This window comes from Phaenicophaeus curvirostris, chromosome 3 (assembly GCF_032191515.1).
Source record: "Phaenicophaeus curvirostris isolate KB17595 chromosome 3, BPBGC_Pcur_1.0, whole genome shotgun sequence".
NCBI classification, from domain to species: domain Eukaryota; kingdom Metazoa; phylum Chordata; class Aves; order Cuculiformes; family Cuculidae; genus Phaenicophaeus; species Phaenicophaeus curvirostris.
In genome coordinates this window covers 39,467,835-39,487,091 of record NC_091394.1, presented here as the reverse complement: position 1 = coordinate 39,487,091, position 19,257 = coordinate 39,467,835, and the positions used below count along the sequence as shown (strand labels likewise).

At 37.7% G+C, this 19,257-nt stretch overlaps 1 protein-coding gene across 3 annotated transcripts in view; it reads right to left on the bottom strand.

Annotated features, from left to right (window-relative positions):
- Positions 1 to 19,257, bottom strand: part of CDKAL1 (CDK5 regulatory subunit associated protein 1 like 1) — a 409,759-nt gene that overhangs the window by 163,374 nt on the left and 227,128 nt on the right. For all 3 annotated transcript variants that reach the window (XM_069853739.1, XM_069853740.1, XM_069853741.1), the window contains one exon: positions 2,625 to 2,791. In XM_069853739.1, coding sequence (XP_069709840.1) covers positions 2,625 to 2,791 — 167 coding nt within the window. The remainder of the gene's footprint in view (positions 1 to 2,624; positions 2,792 to 19,257) is intronic.

Below are 19,257 nucleotides of genomic sequence, written 5' to 3'. Positions count from 1 at the left end.
TTGTTAGTAGCTGTGGAGGTTACCAAATTAAGACAGATATAAAACTAACCAAACCTCTCACCTGCAGGTAAACTCCAATAAATACTGCAAAACCCGTAAATGAATAAATCCCATTGCTTTTAGGCTGATTCTCTAGGGAAGCTCTGTCCAGATCTTAAAACTACTTTATGCTTTTCCATGACTGCTGTTGCTCTATGCCATTTATCACACATGCGTTTATTACTAAAGTGAAATAAACCCTTGCCTAGCAGTTGTGTAAGTACAGTTGTATGCAATTGCTGAAAATATCTGATTTCTAAAAAAGACACATGACTGGAACAACTTTTTCCTTTTCATTGGATATAAAAAGTGAAACACGATTAGTACACTTTCCCATGCAAATTTTTTTTTCACACAAAGCTAAATATCATCCTAGTTAGCAACATGACTTCTTGCAAAATAAATTAATAAAATAGAGCTTCATACCTTTCTTAGAAGATAGCAGAACTACATCTGGACTTTATCCTAATCAACTGACATGAAGGTTAATCAACTTCTCATGTCATTTATTCTGTTCTTTAAACAAATCACCTTTGCTCAACTGGAAAGTTAAAAGCACATTCCCCATAAAAAAGTTTATTTTGTCTGGTGAAAATGTATACAGAACACTGGCGACATTCCCGAGTGATCTTTCAGATACAAGTCTGGTAAGCCTGTAAGAGGGAACCAGACAAAAATGCAGAAGGTAAAAAAAATTTTTGCAAACTTAGTTTGAAAAATCATCAAAATTATTTCACCAAATTACAAGCTCAGAAATTCTCAGTCACACATGAAACACAGAAATTTCCTTAAATAATCCTTAAAATACATAATAGAAACTGGAAATTGTATGAAACACTGAAGAGGACAAGCGACAGCAGTCACGATTGTACAAAAGGCTGGTATACATGTAACGCATGTTCTACAGGGCAACATTCAAGATACGAATTTTCAATAGGCTTTCATGAATTCCTTTCACTCTGCCGATACACTTCCTGATCTTAAAGAGATTTAGAGTACTATTCCTGAAAAAGACTCAAGTCAAAGAGACTCCTACTTACAGTACTTCCTAGAAAATTTAAAAAGATGAAGATTAGAATCAATCATAGAAACCCTAGTTTGGAAAAGACCTTTGAGATCATCAAGCCAAACCATACCCGTCCACTACTAAATCATACCCCTAAGCAGAGATCGTATATCAAAACCATTCATATATTTGTGACATGCTTATACTTGCTAAGATGGCCCCTGAGTGAACAAAAGTCACATACTTTCTACCTTGCTCAGTTTATATCAAATTAAGATTACTATAGTGACCCTTAGATGGGCAGAGCAGCTTCTTATGAAATGAGCAGGTCTTCTGAGACTCTTTTCAGAGTACTCATAAGATGAGCAACAACGAAAAAAAGAGCAGCAATCTATGTCAAAACACTTTTAATGATATAAGTTAAAAATTAAAGCAAAGACAATAACAGTGAAAATTTCTAAAAGCTTGATTTGCTTTCGCATAAGATGCTGAAAAAATGGTAAAAGAAAAAAAGAAGAAAAACTTGTGACAGATATCAGAGCTCGAGACAGAATACAAAAGCTTGAAGAAACACAACCAAACTACTTCCCAAGGTTTTCTACTTAGGGTGATGTTAAGACTCTTAGTGAAGTGTATGCTAAGCTAAAAAATGAAATAACAGCCTGGGAAATTTCTTGCTGTTTTCTCCAGCTTGTCGTCTTTAGCTGGTGAAATGAAAAACTGCTTATTCCTGTATCAAGACGAGATTCCTCTAGCCCATGCGCTTGAGGAGTCTGTTGAGAAAATACTGTTGTTGACGTCTTAAGAAAATATCAGTGCAACAATTAATTCCATAATATCTTTGGGAAACCAGCATGGACATCAGCTGCTTATCTGGATACTGTTGATGCACATGGTTACAAAATTAACCCTAAGATATATACCTCCCTGCTTTTTCCTCCTCTTTAAATTTAGGTTCTTTCTATAAACAGTTCCTACGAACTTCACCAAATTCACTTGGTGAAAGATTCCAATGAGATCAACTGATCTTTGAGACAAAACTCTCACTTCCTGCTCTGCATACATCTCATATTCTTTAAATTGACATTGTTGTACAAATTGTTGCTTCTGACCTCACTGAACTATTTTGTTACAACTATTTTACACAGATATAAGCTTAGAATTTCCATTTCGTATCATGGAAGCCCTACAAACTCTCAGAATAGCATTTTACACAGGATAACAAATACAATATTGAGTGAGAGCAGCACATAAGCGTTTCTAGAAATGTTGGTCTGATGTGTAGCAAGAAGACAAATTCAATTCCACAGTTGATTGCAGGCTAAAGACATAATGCTCCACAGGTCGGAGACCCCAGTAAGATTGTCATTCAAAAATGATCTGAGTATCTTGCTATCTCAATAACTTGCTGTGTCAGGCAAATGGCTTAACACTATTAGTCTAATTCTATAAATTTACTTGAAATCCATAATTTTCTAAGCTACCATTTAAAATGAAACAGACTATACAAAAGGCTCCATGCTGACTCACTCAATGAATATCTATATTGGCATATAAATGATTCTCTATTCTTCCTTACCTCCAGATGCTCTAAAATATAGGGAGGGTTTGTCATGCCAAGCCTCAGCATAGCTCCCTCAGGAATAGCATCAACCAGCTTCCACAGAAGCGTAGGGAGGTCTGTGCCAATGTCTCTGCCATAAGCCCCTGTGTCTTCACTGGTCAGCCATATCTCACAAACACCCTCTGTGAATAAAAGAAAGAGATAATTAACGAATCTGTTTTAGAGCTGTTTATTTTATCATACAGCTGCTCACTCTTTTTAATGCAGTATTTCACAAGGCTATTATGCAGACAGACTGGGTATTCAATTGCAAGGGGGAGGGAAGGAGGAGGAAGGCTTATCCCATGGGTAGCAGTAGGTTATTAAGTCCATTTTATGAGTACAAGAGTGTTACAACAATGCTGTAAATTATCATTGCTGTGGAGTGATTAACATTCACAGCCAATGACTAATTCTGTGCTGCCTTTACAACAAGTCAGTCAAGTCTAGTACTCTACTCTATTTTGTAAGCCTAATTCATTAAACACCATAAATGACATTACCCAAGCAAAGAGTTTGCATTAATGGTTGCTACTAGCAGTTAACTTATTAATTGGTAAGCCTCCAATAAGCAAAAATAGCTCTAAAGCATAGTGATTAACATTTGTTCTGGAATAACTATTAAAAACTTGTATTCTTTAAATTAGCAAAGCAATATTAAGGTTATATTGAACAGGTTAGTCACCAATGCATGACTAAGTGATAATGTCGGAAAACCTGTTTCCTGGCAGTTAATACTTTATTTTCCATCAAACAGGGCCTCAGGAAGTAGTATATTTGATTTATATTGTAAAGAGTAGTGACCTTGAACACTAATATTTGGTAATAATACACTCCTGCTCAAAGAGGGGAAAACTGCACCACCCTTTAATAATAGTTGCAAATAATGAGGTTTCACGCAGCCACTTCTATCAGTCTGTCCAGGTCCATCCTTTCTGCAATGCAATTCATCTCCCTCTTCTCACCACCCCAAAGCAAGAAATAAGCCATGGAAAACAGCGTGGCTAGGAGGAAGACTCCTGTGATTCCCAGCAAGATAAGATACCATTAACTCAGTGAAAAGCTAAATTTCCAATACTGATGATGAACCAGAAAAGAAACCATCTAAACACACATCAAAGCACTCCTTGGACCAGTAAAGAGTATATCACAAAATGTAAAAGGTTTTTTTACAAATTTCTACTTAAGAAGTAGCATGAACATGTATACAGATTTAATCATGTAAAAGTAATAAAAACAGAAACCTAGAAGCTTTTAAAAAATGTAAACTCATGAGTGCCACCCTTAACTTCACAGTATAACGATAAATGTGGACATTTAGGCTATGCTGAGCATCAAAGTCAATTCTGTTTGCTCAGAAGGGTTTTCAAGGTCATTTACTTTTTACAACTAAGAATACTTAAAAACTAAAAGTAAACAAGAAACTCATCACTTCTTAAGTTTTGGTTCAAGAATAACTTAGTGAGAGAGATGTGCAATTCTTGTAAGAAGCCTGGTAGAAAGTATTCCTGAAGTACTGCTCTTTGGTTATCTAGCTTGCAGTCACACTCAAACTGAGCTGCCCCATGCCTGATCAGGTATGCAGAATTTGTTAGAACACCACAATCACACCTTGGATTTCACTATGGTTGCTAAAGATTATGGAATTAATCTCACCACAAGGCAGCACCACACTATAAAACATACTCTAGGGTTTGCTGCATGCCCTACATTTTCCTGAGACGCAGAAAAAAAACCCCTGACAAACATATGTTACATTTTAAAAATAAGAGAACTGTAGAGGATCTAAATGATGGCTCATGTCCTGTTGTTGAGTTGTTTTGGGTTTTGTTCTTTTTAGATCAGTCTCCAATAGCCACTAGAACACTGCAAAACACAGTAATTTACTTACTGTGTTTCTACTGAAACAGAGCAATTCTCATTTTTAAGCTTTCAGCCTTAATAGTTGCATGCGTTTGGGGTTTGTATGCTTTGTTTTGTTTTACTTTTTTTTTTTTTTTAAATGGAAATGTCTAATGGAATACTGCCTCACAGTTACTAGCTGAACGTTTAGGAAAAAAAGATAAATCCCTGGCTAGGAATGGAAATAACATGCCCTTGGAAAACAGCAGTGAGCTTTTAAAGCTGCAGAGGTGGGGACCATTAACCCCCTGGTGGGCTGAAACTTCAAATTAAATCACAAGAAGAGGAAGCAGCTGTAATAGTAAATCAGCAACAACAGGAATAACCGTCTTATCTGCTCTCTGATCAGGGTGTTGAACAACAAGCAATGAGAACAATCCATTAAAAGATCCAAGGCTGTGGCCTTAACATGGGGGGAAAAGGGAGCTGGGGAACACCTGTAATTTGGGAGAATGTTTGCTTCCCAATTTCAGGCTGACAAAATGGATCTGCCATGAGTTTTAAGTATTTTCAATCAAATTTGCATGCAGTGGTGTGTGATAGAGTTTTGGTTGTCAGCTGTTGTTAGGCTGTTTATTCTAGCTCGTTGTATCCTGAGTTTAGGGGTCTAATCTTACATGAGGTAAGAGGAGAAAAACAATAGACCTCCCGAATAGTACTAATGAAGTGAACTAGCACTTCCTGCTTTCACTCAACCCCTTTCCCTCCAAACTCCAGCTCTATGTAGTTACCTATTTAAATACACCATCTAATCACATACAGTATTTTTGTCCTTTCTTATGCACTGAACCTCACTAGATCATTCACCATTTTGTTACTGGACAATTTTGGTGCTATTAAATCAAGCTGATTTTGTAAACTAGAAAATTGATCCAAACTACAGAGTTTGGATGTGCAAATGCAGAGCATTTGTCACAGCATTAAGGCCAATTATCATTATACTCAAGTAATTACATGTCTGCTTTTGGTCACAGCTCATAGTTTATTTCTAACCCCGAAGAAAAGGGTAACATCAACAGCTGGCTTCTGATCTCTGCTTGACTGTAATTGGAGATGACCGAGAATGAAAAATGTTGGCAAAAGGACAGGTTGCAAGTAAATGATGGAGGTTCTCAGCCCATTCCTTCTCCAACATCTCAATACAAAGAATACTCATTGCACATTATTTGACATTGGTTTTAATTTCATTTTCATTTTTGTGGGGTACTCTAAACAACCCTTGTCATAAAGAAGGCAAGAAATCCTACAGTTTTCACTTTTTTATGTGCATTTCTGTTTTAGACACCACTTGAAATGATTAATTTCTTTCATTAAAAAAAAAGCCTAACATTTTTTATTTTGCTTTCTTTTCATGCCACTATCGTAAACACTGTTTTCAGCAATAGCACACATCTTTTAAATTGAAGGGAAATCTACTCCATCTGAAAAATCAATTTACTTCAATCTACAAAAATGCCTGAAGATGTTAAAATATAAGACACTAATCCCACTGAAATTTTCCAATTTGTTAACCTGCTGTATTTGTCCAAATGAAATTTAGTCACAAAATCCCATTATTTTTTGGTTCTCCGGTTCTCCTTCCCCTCTTCCTGTTCTTCTCATTTCTGTGAGATTTTCTAATGCAAACAGGAGTGGCCGCCGCAGCAGCACCATTCTCTGCGGGCTGCTTCGGTGGGAGACTCTCGATGCTGACCTTTGAGCTGCCTGAGCTCCTTGCTATTTGTTTCCCAATGGTGAATTCTTACAGCAACCTGCAGTGCTGTACAGACCATAGAAATAACTCTCCCACTGCACCACGGAAACCTGAACGATGATCAGCCAAGGGGAGGTCTGACTCAAATGCTTGTCAAAAAGTGTCTGCAGACCTGAGAACAATCAGTCTGACCCTGCCATTCACACCCTTAGAATTAAAAAAACAACCAACCAACCAAACACAGCCAAGGACAGAAAAAGGAGCTTTAAATATGTTCTTCATTCAGAATGAGCTTACCTACATAAATTCATTTCTTTCTTCAATTACTTGAGTTTCCCCTTATCTGTTCCACACGGATTTTACAGTTGCTATTTACATACTTGATGCAGGGCACATGCCAGATTACTTTGCGGAATCAGTGCCTTGATTGAGAAACTATGAAAATATCTCTGTACCTACCATATCACTGTATCAACCTGAATATCATGCAAGTTTAAACAGAAACTGAGATTGAGGAAACAAATTCCTCCTATACTTCTAAAAGTACTCTGCAAGAATTGATTCATCACATAAGAGTCCAGGCCTCTTCTTGGATGGTCAGCTCAACCACATGGATCACCACTGTAAGATCACATTGCAGGGACTACTTGAAAGAGTATATCAAACTGGGAGCAACTCACTGGCGCTAATGGAGGTTTGGAAGGATTAGTTTCCAGTTCCCCAATAAATCCTTTTTTGATTTACATATACGACGAGCTTCCCAGAATCAAAAAGTAACTCACACTTAACTGTCAGAGTCACAAACAGTATGATATCTAGCAAGACTGAAGAAAGAAGACAGGTCTAGGTCAAGAGCTGGTGAAAGAGGCAAGCTGTCAGGTTATGATCTAAAGGATCAATGGTTTTTCTGTACTTCGGAAAGTGCAGGTCAGCTTATGATTCAGTAACACGTCATTCAGAGGAATGCAGTACTGCAGCTTGCTCAAGACACTCTACATAAACTGATCCCGTCATAGTCTCATTTTTACTTAGAGGGAAAAAGTTCTACGTAAGTGTCTCATAGCCTGACTTTCTACAGGATCTTTATTATGCCTAAACATCTCCTCTTTTCAAAAGATCTATTCTTTACTCTCCTGGATATTCTTAAGGAAGTGAAAGATAATTGTCCAGCCTTGCTTTCCTAATGCTTAGTACAAACAGCAGAACAAGATCTGAATGGAATCATGAACGTTGGCTTATCTATAATAGAAAGCAACAAATGGAGAAATTGCTAGACCTACAAAACTCCTTTTAAAAAAGAAAGCTGAGCAACAGGTCAATTGGCTTAACCAACCTTTCACAACATAGGAAGAAGGAATGGCTGGTTGAATGGCAAGAAAAGTCTGTTCAGAATTAGCATAATTGAGGACCAGAAAAATATTTCACTGAATTGTCACTATTAGAGTCATAATCAATGGCTTTTAAATATCTCTTACATAGCGTAAATTGCTTTGAAGCATTGCTGAGTATTACATAAAGACCTGCTACACTCACTGACTTAATTTAAAAGCCTGAACAAATTCCATTTTACACGGTCATCAGGAAAGCCAAAAGGTAAAGACAATTCTGTGTACACAGTAAACATTTCATTTTATGGGATCACAATATACCTGAGGTTGCAAGGGACCTCCGGAGATCATCTAATCCAATTTCTTGATCAAATCAGGACCAATTAGACAATATTGCTCAGCTCGTTGTGCAGTTATGTTTTAAGTATTTCCAAGGACAGAAATACCACAGCCAATTTGGGCAATCTGTTCCAGTATTTCACCACCCTTAGGGTAAAATATTTTTCCTTGCATCTAATTGTAATGTCCTATGTTTCAGCTTGTCCTGTAACCTCTCATCCTCTCTGTCTGACTATAAGATGGTCTCCATACCTTACCATTAGTCAGCTGTAGACAGCAATAAGATCTCCTCCTAGCTCTCTCTTCAAAAACTTATTTCATTTATGCGATGTGCTCTATCCTCCTAATGATTTCAGTAGCCCTCTGCTGAAATTATCCAGTACGTCAGTCAGCCTTGCCCTGAGGCACCAAAAACTGGACAGAGCACTCTGGATATAGTCTCACAATTGCCAAATACAAGGCACTAGTCACTCCTTCAGGCCTGCAGCTGCACTCTTGCTAATAGCATCTAGGATGCAGCTGATAATTGAAATGGTTTCACTGCTGACTCATGCTTGTCCAGAGGAACTCCAAAACCCACAAAGTTGCTTTCCTGCCACTTCATTCTCCACATCTATACTGTAACATGGTGTTATTTTGTCCTGGATTTACTTGCCTTTGTTGAATGTCATGAAGCTACTATCAGTCCGTTTCTCCAGATGGTTAAGGTCCTTGGAATACAAGCCCTACCCTCAAGCCTGTCGAACAGTCCACCAGTTTGGGATCATCTACAATATTGCTCAAAATGCAATCTATTTCACTGTCCACGTTGCTAACAAGCCATGAAATACTGGTCCCAATATCAACACCAGATACTGGGACCCTGGCCAACACCAGAAGTAACTGCTAGCCAGACTTTAGATCATGGTTCACCACCCTGTAAGCCTGGCAGTCCAGCCAATTCTTTCATCACCTTACCATCCACTTACCCATATCTCACCAATCTAAGAATATTACAGGAGACTATGCTGAAGACCTAGCTAAATTCAAGGTGAAAAAAACAACAATCACCAAATCAAAACAGACCCCCTGACAAAACCCTACCCAAAAACCCCCAAAACAAAACCAGAAAATCAATGTCCCCTCCCCAACCACCACAAGACTCTCAAATCAACCCCCACAAAGCACTAAAACTCCATTGTTTTCCTCTCTTCCACAAAGCCAGACACTCTGTCAGAGACGTCAGCCAGGTCAGTCATGTGATTTGCCATTGGTAAATCCAGGCTAGAGGTTCCAAATCACACTCTTGTTCTTTCTGTGCCTATAATTGGCTTCCAAGTGGGTTTGCCCCACAGAGAGTGAGGTTCAAATGCTCTGTAGTTACCTAGATCCCCCTTCTTGCCCTTCCTGAAGGGCAGCATGACATTTTTCTTTTTCCAGTCACAGAGAGCCTTCCCTGATTGTCACGACCTTTGAATGATAAGAAAGAACAGCCTCATCAGCCAGCACTCTCAGCACACTAGGATGCCTCTCATTGCAGGATTATTTCTATCACTTCTACGTGTCAGACTGCAGTTTGAAATCTACAGCTACGTTTCACAATTGCTTAATTCAGTACAAGTCTTTAAAGCAGCTGTGGTTTCTACTACCTGTGTGATAACATATATATTGGAGTGCTTAAGAAATGAACACACTAATATGGTCTACATATTTTTGAGAACAAATGTGTTTGAGAACTAACATGAAGTGACATACAGACCAAGTTAACACTGACTCAGATTATTCCACCTACACAAGATATCGTATTATTTCAAAACTAGAACACTCAACAATATCATTTTGGAAGATTCTGTTCGGCAGTGTTGTCTGCTACACTCAGTAATGAAATTCAAGATTTTTTTCTTTCCCTTTGTCAAGATGCCTAATTTAAATAAATGTTTGCATGCACAAATTATTCAAATTCTCATGTATTTACACACATGCTATACATCAGTATAAATTCATGGTATGAAATTCTCAAACTGTATATAGTCAGGACAGGAACATGAGTTAAAAGATCATTTACCACAGATGTGATGTAGATACTTAAAACTAATTCCTGATACTAACTAATACATACTAACTAATACATACTAACTAATGGAAAAATTTAAGCTATATTTGCAAATTCCAGCAACAGAAACATTGATCATGCCTTGGACCTCTGTAACTGTTTCGTCAATTCCTTTTTCAAAAGTATGAGACATTCCTTGACTTTTGGCTAGATTATCTTATCTTTCCACAATTAAAATTTGCTATCTCACTTATAAGTTGTAATCAGAGCTTAAATGAACTTTGATGCAAAACAGCTCAAGAAAAAGCTTATAAATCTGAATGCAAAAGAGTTCAAGAAACAGCTTAATTCTATTTCAATAAAAATGTGTTCATGTATTTTTAAAATATTATGGTTTATACATTTTTTTCCCCTCAAAGTGCATTTAGATTTCTTCTGTAACTCAGAGTCAAATCAGAGCTGGACCACAATGAAAAAATAACAAGCACTAGAACTGGTCAGTAAAATATTTTCTTTACTGGATTTCAGTTACAATAACAAAACATTTTGCACAAAATTTAAAAAAAAACCCAAAAACTACCCCTCCCCCCAACAATAAAACATATGCACACTCTTTTACAACCACTTTTCACATTAATTTTTATGATTACTTTGGAGATTTTAGCAAAACAGCTGCACTTTGAAGTGAAGAGTTCCGGTTCAGCTACCTATCTACTCTTCAATAAGATTAAGCTAACTTTAATGCAAGGAAACTTTACCATCCATTTAGACATGAAGTCTGATAGAAGAATCTAATAGCCATATGACTAACAGTGGCTTTCCATTGTATCTTTTGTAGCTATGAAAGCAGAAGCTACAAACAGATTTATTCAAAGTTTTCTTTTTTAAGAGTCGAGACTTCCAGCTTTTCAAGGAATTAGTCAGTAGGACCCCCTGGGTAACTACCTTTAGGGACAGGGGAGCAGAACAGAGCTGGCAGATTTTTAAGGATGAGCACATGGAGCACAAGAGCTCTCCCAAGTGTAAGAAATCAGGAAAACAAGGGAAGAGACCAGCATGACTGAGTGGAGACCTGCTGGTGAAACTAAAGAACAAAAAGAAATGCACAGGCAGCGGAAGCAGGGTCAGGTATCCTGGGAAGAATACAGGGACACTACCTAGTTGTATAGGGATTGGGTTAGGAAGGCCAAGGCATGGCTGGAGCTGGACTTGGTAAGCAATGTAAAGAATAATAAGCAGGGCTTCTACAGGAATGTCAGCCAGAAAAAGAGGGTCAAAGAAAGCGTACTCCCCCTAATGAACATAACTAGCAAATCAGTACCAACAGACAATGAGAAGGCTGAGGTACTCAGCAAATTGTTTTCCTCAGTCTTCATTGGCAGCCTCTCTTCCCACACCTCTGGAGCAGATAAACTGCAAGATGGGGACTGGAGGAACAAAGTCCCTCCCACTATAAGAGAAGATCAGGTTTGTGACCACCTAAGGAACTTGAATACTTGTAAATCTACAGGATCTCACAAGATGCATCCCGGAGTCCTGAGGGAATTGGCTGATGTAGCAGCCAAGCCAGTTTCCATGATATTTGAAAAGTCTTAGCAATCTCAGGGGAAATCCCTAGTGACTGGAAAAAAGGGGAAACATTGCACCCAGTTTTGAAAAAGACAGGAGGAATGACCCTGGGAACTACTAACCTCTCCACCTCAACTCTGTGCCCGGGAAGATCATGGAACAGACGTTCCTAGAAGCTATTCTAAGGCACATGGAGTAGAGGGAGGTGATTCAAGAAAGCCAGCGTGGTAAGTCCTGACTGATCAACAGCAAATACATGGATCTGCTGGGGGAGGTCCAGAGGATGGCCACCAGAGGGATGGAATGCCTCTCATATGAAGACGGGCTGAGAAAGTTAGGGTTGTTGAGGTAACTAAAAGAGGGTGGATTTTGACTAGAGATTTTTTTTACAGTAAAAGTAGTGAAACACTGGTCACAGAGAAGTGGTAAACGCCCCATCTCTGTAAACATTAAGTGTCATGCTTGAGAGGGCTCTGAGCAACCTGATATTCTTGAAGATGCACCTGCCCATAGCAGGTGGGTTGGACTGGATTACTTTTAAAGGTTCCTTCTTACCCAAACTATTCTATGAGAAATGAAACTAACAAAACTGTGTTCAGTTCAGAGCCCCCTCACTACAAGAAGAATGTTGAGGCTCTGGAGCGAGTCCAGAGAAGAGCAATGAAGCTGGTGAAGGGGCTGGAGAACAAGTCTTAATAGGAGCAGCTGAGGGAGCTGGGATTGTTTAGCCTGGAGAAGAGGAGGCTGAGGGGTGACCTTATTGCTCTCTACAACTACCTGAAAGGAGGTTGTAGAGAGGAGGGAGCTGGCCTCTTCTCCCAAGTGACAGGGGACAGGACAAGGAGCAATGGCCTCAAGCTGCACCAGTGGAGGTTCAGACTGAATATCAGAAAAAAATTTTCACAGGAAGGGTCATCGGGCACTGGAACAGGCTGCCCAGGGAGGTGGCTGAGTCACCATCCCTGGAGGTATTTAGAAGACGGATGGATGAGGTGCTCAGCGACGTGGTTTAGTGGTTGATAGGAATGGTTGGATTTGATGATCCTGGAGGTCTTTTCCAACCTAGTCATTCTGTGAAAACTGTTTAGAACATGGGTTCACTGAACTTGTTTGTCTAAATTCTTCTGCAGTAAATGCTTCACCATCAAGGCATTTACAAAGAACATTTACTACCCCGTAACTGCTGTAGCGTTTAGCAGTCTTAGAGTTTATACCATATATTGTTTCTTTTGCCCACTTCCGTGACTAGATTGATAAGCAATGTAAAGTATTTTGCTACAAAGAGTACTCTGAAACAAGGAATAAAAAAGCCCCTGTCAGCAGTAAAGGTTTAGTTAAAAGGACTCCTTCTTTCTATGGCATTAATAAACAAACAAACAAAAATGTCAGAAGTAGAGAATTCCCAATAAAAAGCATTCAGCAGATAGGGTCAACCAATCATTAAATACCAAAGACAGCATAAGAGGTTTCTCTCTTCCACAAACCAAACTTTTGTCCTTGCTTATAAAGAAGGTCATTCTACCCCCATAGGGACTTCTGCTCCTAATAGCTTACTGCTAGAGCATAAACTAGCAGCCCTGTCTTGCTCAGTTTGCAGATATACTGTGTTAGCGAAAGGGAGAAGAAGGAGGGGGAAGAGATGGGGACGTTATAATAGGTTACTTGCTGCTGCAAACAGCATGATAGCTAAACATATTATGAGTCCAGTTTTATTGTGCTAGAACAAGAGAGGCTCAAAAGGGCATCAAGACCGTCAGCCTGCAGAAGTTTGCTTGGTGCCAACTGCAGCATTATGCATCTTGCTTTCAAGGAGGATTAGTGATATCATACATCATGATGATAAATTGGGTTCTGCAGCTATTTAAAATGAAAGGGGAGGAAAGGATTTCAGAAAGAAATGGAGGGGGGGAAAAAAGGGTAGTTGAATTTCATTAGTTGGTCCTGTTTCTTCGGTTGAGGGATGAGGAAGTTGCTCTTTAAGGGAGAAGCCTGTGCTTTTTCTGCTGGCCACCTGCCTATGATCCTCCTGTTTCCAGGCACTTGTGTTACCTACACAATGGCCTGCTTTGAAGTTTAGCTCCTGCACAAATGAAAAAAAGAAAAGAAAAACCCACTTTATCATTACACTTGCCTGCTGACAAAAAGATAAAGCTGAAATTTTCCATTCCATATAAGAATTAAGTTGGTTTTCAGAGACGGTGAACATCAACTGACTAAGTTAACAACTAAAAAATCTGCTTCAAACTCTGAATTAAAAATTATGAATACGAGAAATCTTGTTTGAGATTTGGGAATTCATTTGGAAAAAAAAAGGATAATGTGCCACTGATTAGAACATATGCTTGCTGGTTTAAAACCAAAGCATAGGCTATCGGTCTGCTGTAGCTGCAGTATCAGATGTAAAGGCTCACACACTCCACAAATTCAAGGAAACGGTCATGAGCTGTAGGCATATTACAGGATACAGTGCTAATTAATGGAGGCTTTTAGTGAGTATCTATTGCTATAGTGCTAATGAGTTTGTATTAATTTAAAAAACATGTTTTCATTGAAACTGATTTATTCTTGGGAAGCAACATGGCATACCAAGTTTCAACCATTAAAAATGCTTGCAGCCAAGCTCAATAACATTTTGAATCTGAGGTCAGAAACAGAGAAAAACTTACAAATTCTACAACAGGAGCTTATGTTATAGATATTTGTTATGAAAACCTATCCCCCAGAAAGCATGCCCAGATTTCTTGCATTTTTGAGAGCTGAACGCTATAGTTCTATTTCATTCAATGTTTCTGACTTCTTATTTTCTTTAATATATGAGCAGCAACAGTAGAAAGAAACCACATTTGGGGTATTTACAGATGACATTGTAAAAATTACCTGAAAATTAGTTGGAAATAATTTGGGTTACAGTAAAATATTTAAATTTAAAAATGCAATCAAAGAAAGAATATAGCTTATGTCTGTCTTTCAGTGAAAAGCTAACAAGAATGAATAAATAATCTCTGCTCTTGCTACATATCTCAGGATTAGGGGAGACACCTTTTAGGGTATTACATGTTCTGCTCACAAAATAAAAAAACTAACTCAGAATTAATAAGGAAGTACTGACCGAAGCAACAAATATAAAAGTGATTTTAACTACAATTATTCTTTGTATAAAGTGGGAAAATAGCTCAAGAATCTCGCAAACTGCTATACAACAATAAAAGAAAGCAAGGAAAACAGCATGTGGAAGGGCACGGTGGTTGGCTAAGCACAGAATGCATTTAGGGGACCCCAATTCCATAAGCCAGCAATACAGAGGCTTAATGTGTAAATATAATTTTCAAGGATGATGTCTAAAGTTACCTCCTCATGATAGTGTAGATAACACTGTTCCTCCATTAAGAATAATATGGCCAATCTGCAAGGGTATAAATTTGTTGCTGTATCCAACCAAAAGTTAAAACAGTTCAGTGCAAGTCAATAATTAACCTCAAAAACTAGAGGTAGTTCCTCTTTTTTTTTTTTCTTTTTTTAACAGAAAAACAATAATCAGGAAAATACACATTAAAATTTAGAGAGTCTACAGATAGAAATAAGATTATAATCCCTCAATTTACACCAAAACCCTCCTCTAATGTTCAGTATTACTTAAAATATTTTCTCAAATGGATGGTATTTTCTCTGCAACTCCAAATGGGTCACCTTGACCAAAACAGAGAATGCTTGTACAATGCTAGTAATGTAGTTTCCCTAATTCTAAATCATGAAGTCATTAAAGTATTTCTACTGAATTCTCACTGAGTACCCAGAGCCTCTTTGGTGTGTAACCACCATAATCAAAATTTATTTGACGTATTCAGTGATATACCACCAAAATATATCATTATCGGAATGCAATTAAAATCTGCTGGAGACATCCACAGGGAGGTCGAAGTGAAACCATTCAAGACCTTTGAGGGATACTAATGTATTTTTCTCATAGAGATTAACGCCCATTAAGGTCTCTTTCTAAATAATAGTTTACCTTTTGATGACCTTTATTAGATGTCTATATAGAAATACAAATTAAATAAAAGTTTATCAAAAGAATATCCAAAGTGCAATTACTGAATCTTTCCAACACCACAATTTGAACAGAAGCCAAATTACTCAGAAAAACAGTTTATTATTATAACTATTAAAAAAACCAAAAAAAAATGAAATAATCTAATACTATCCCTATTTGTTAAATAGTTTTTTAAAATACTTGGTAGAAATCCATGTTATACAAGTTTACCTTTATCTTCATTTAAAATCTTCTGTAATGTGTTCCTTATACCTTTTACCAACACCTCTATATCCTATATTTAGCTTTGAAAGACACAACCCAGAGATGTAATTTGAGGAAAAAAATTATAAAGGTATTGAACTTCACAAATCTTACAACAGCTGCTCAGCTGCATTAACTGCTAGAAAGGGTTCATTAGGGAAATCATGACAAAAAAACCTACATTTGCTTTAAAGACTTCTTTAATGAGTTATCCCTAACACTAGGAGATCACATTTCCCTTCAAACCAGGTAATTGCATTTCAAATACTACTTCTCTGCACAGCAGTTTTAATGGTTGAGGAACAGTGTTGTTATGACTTGTTCTTTTGTTTCTCAAGATGGCTTTTCCGTCAGAGGTACTTTTCATCATTTCACAGAGTTCAGTTTCAGGAGACTCATCCAACCTGCAGTGGGCATGTCAAAGCACCAGTTTATAGATGATTAAGGAGAGAACGTGCATTTGATTTTAGAAAGGAGAGGAGCATGGAAGGAAGGTTGGGTTCTAAAGCCTGACTCCCATGTGTGTACATGTATGCTGCAGGAACATGTCACTGGGACAGGAGCATAAAAAAACACCACAGCAGCTAGGGTGCAAGTTGTCTGGTATGGTACTCTTGCCAATGACTGCTGCTTATCAGATGTTTCAAGGGAAAATCAGTTTGGAGAAAAAATCTCCCAGGCAGCAGCAGTTCAGTCAGCCTTACATAAAATCTTCACAAGTCAAGCATAAAAAGAAAAATAATTTGAAGAGCATAACAATCAGGTATGTCTTTTCTGAATAAGCATGAAAATCATGTGTATTATTTTACTGCTAACTGCTATTCACATAACATGATTTTGTTCAATTTGGTTATAGAAGCTGCAACTGGCAGTGATACTGAGAAAACTATGAACCTTGAACGTGAACTCCAACCCTAAACTTTGCAGCAGAATCACAAATCAAACACATATGCTATTCAAAAACATTCCTTGTTTTCCTGAAAGAAATATGATCCAATAGTTAAAGAAGCACTTCTTTGCATATGTTTGTATTTTCTGATAATGATAGATAGGATATTTTGTAGAGTAGTTTTACTAAAATGCTGAAGTGCATATCACTACTTTGGATGAAGAAATAAAATGCATAAAATGCACCACGAAGTCATCAAATATCTAAGCCAAAGCATGACTAAAAACCTAAAGATGTATACTAGTATACACTCTGCAGTGCTGCAGAGGAAATGCTGCATATAAATTTGCCATTTGTCACTTCTGCATATGGAAACAAGCTTTAGCAATGCTGGAAACAAGAAGAAATCTAATAGGAATTCTGTTTTCCCTGTTTCTGAAATGGAAGAAATCATTTCTTACACAGCACGTTTTGACTGCCGATAATTCTTTTTTAACAACATGAGTTTTAGCCCTGGGTCATGTCCTGTAATTTCCAAATAATCTAGCAAAAGTTTACAGTGATTCTTCATCATAGCATTACACATCTTTTTGCCCCTACATAAAAACAACAATTTGCCTGCAACTCAGAATGTGCTAAATACCTTTTCTTTCTTTTTTTTTTCTAGGAAGGGAAACAGTTGCTTAATAGAGTGAGAATAAAGTGGCCTCTTGAGTTTAGCATATTTTCTGAAAGATTCCTTTCTAGTATTTCTCCTCTCCTACCCAAACTTTTAGTAAAATACATAACGCAATGATCTATTTCAACATTTTGCCTCCAAGGAAAATTAAAACGATGTTGCAAATTCAAGATAAGTATTACAGAGGCAGTGAAACATGTGAGCAAACAACAAAAAATGACGCACATGATAAAAACACTTCCCTGAAACCTACAGAGAACCTCTAGACGTACCTGCAATATCTCAGCTCAGATATTGTTCAAGGCTCAGCCATGGGAAAGAAGCCTCTTAAGAATGAGCATGAATGCAAACATAAAGCAGCAAAATGAGCAACACTGTGTTAAATAACACCATACAGTATTAAATACAGACTGGCGCGGAAAAATAAACTGAAACCTCTTAAAAGAAAATTTTCAAAATAAATACATTCCCTTCCTCATGTTGAAAAAAATACCAACTCATCTTGGGATTACAGTGAAGTTCGCCTTCATTTTGTTAGGTTTAGAGTTACTATTCCAACAAGACTTGTTGCTATGCTTTTTTGTAAATTACTAGTGTAAATCTACATTGGTCTGTAGGAATACAGAAGAATTGACAAGGTTGAGCTTCTATTTTTTAAAACAATAATGCTTTGCATTTACCAAGAATTGTGTTCATAGATCCAAATACTGCTAACTGAATCCTCCTATTCAAGTTCTGAACGTGGACTCACATTCCTTAGGCCAGTATTTAAGAAATATATCTTTAATCAGGATAGCTAAGAAAACAAGGCTTGATCATCCTTGCATGTATCATTCTACCCCAGTAGCTTCTGAAGTAATCGGCCAATTTCGGATCTGGCAGAAAACTACAACTCTCAGCATCACTAAGTTCCCACAAGTTAAATGAACACTACTAACCAGTTCAGGAAGCATCGCTCAAATGAGTGTCCCACTTAAGGGAAGGCAGGCAGGACTCTGTCACTACTCAGTTTATTTGGCTGCAGCCACCAGGATGGATTAGCTACAAGTCATCAACAGGGATATCACAGGCTATGCGAGGAAGGAAGTGCGGTTTGTACTGATGCAGAAGAGCATCAGCATCACAGGGCATCAAATTTTAAGAAAGCAGGCTTCTAGCACATCATGAAAGAGTTGGTCTCCAAATAAATACTGCAAGCATTGCATAAGTAAAGTATAGACTCACGAGAATATCTAACTTGTCATTACAGTTGCTTGTCCAACTATTTTAGTCTACCTCTACTTATACATAAAGCATAGTATGCAACAATAATCAATAGTATTGGACAGATGAATTATTCTCTGTCTTCAGGTTGTTAATATTCTTTATCACTAGGGCTCCAAGCAATTCATCATACCATATGGTTGAATGCAAGCCACTGGAGCAATAGTTTTCCTGCATATTCTCTCTGTATATGTTTCTATGCACGAGAGAACAAATATTGAGACACTCTGACAGTCCCTATTTTATTTTACAGGTCTGTTCCAACACATTTAACCACAACGCATATCTCCTCTCCTACCCCCCACCCCCCTGCCCCCACCTTCAACCTGCCCTGTCAATGACCTTAAACTCAATTTAAATAAATGACCCTTTGCTAGCAATGAGAAATAATACAGCCTCAAAGATGGTTTGTTAAAGCCTCTCTCATAAAAGAAACCACACGCATCTTTTCAATCATTTTGAATCATATGAGGACTTCTCGGCTTGAAAAAAAAAATCATACACTAGTGATGTTAGGAAAGCTGGATTGTAAGTGAAAGTTCAAAGTAAAATAATATATTTGTTCCAGCCCTTAATTATAAATGTAACATAAGGGAATCAGACTGAGAAATTTCTGCAGCA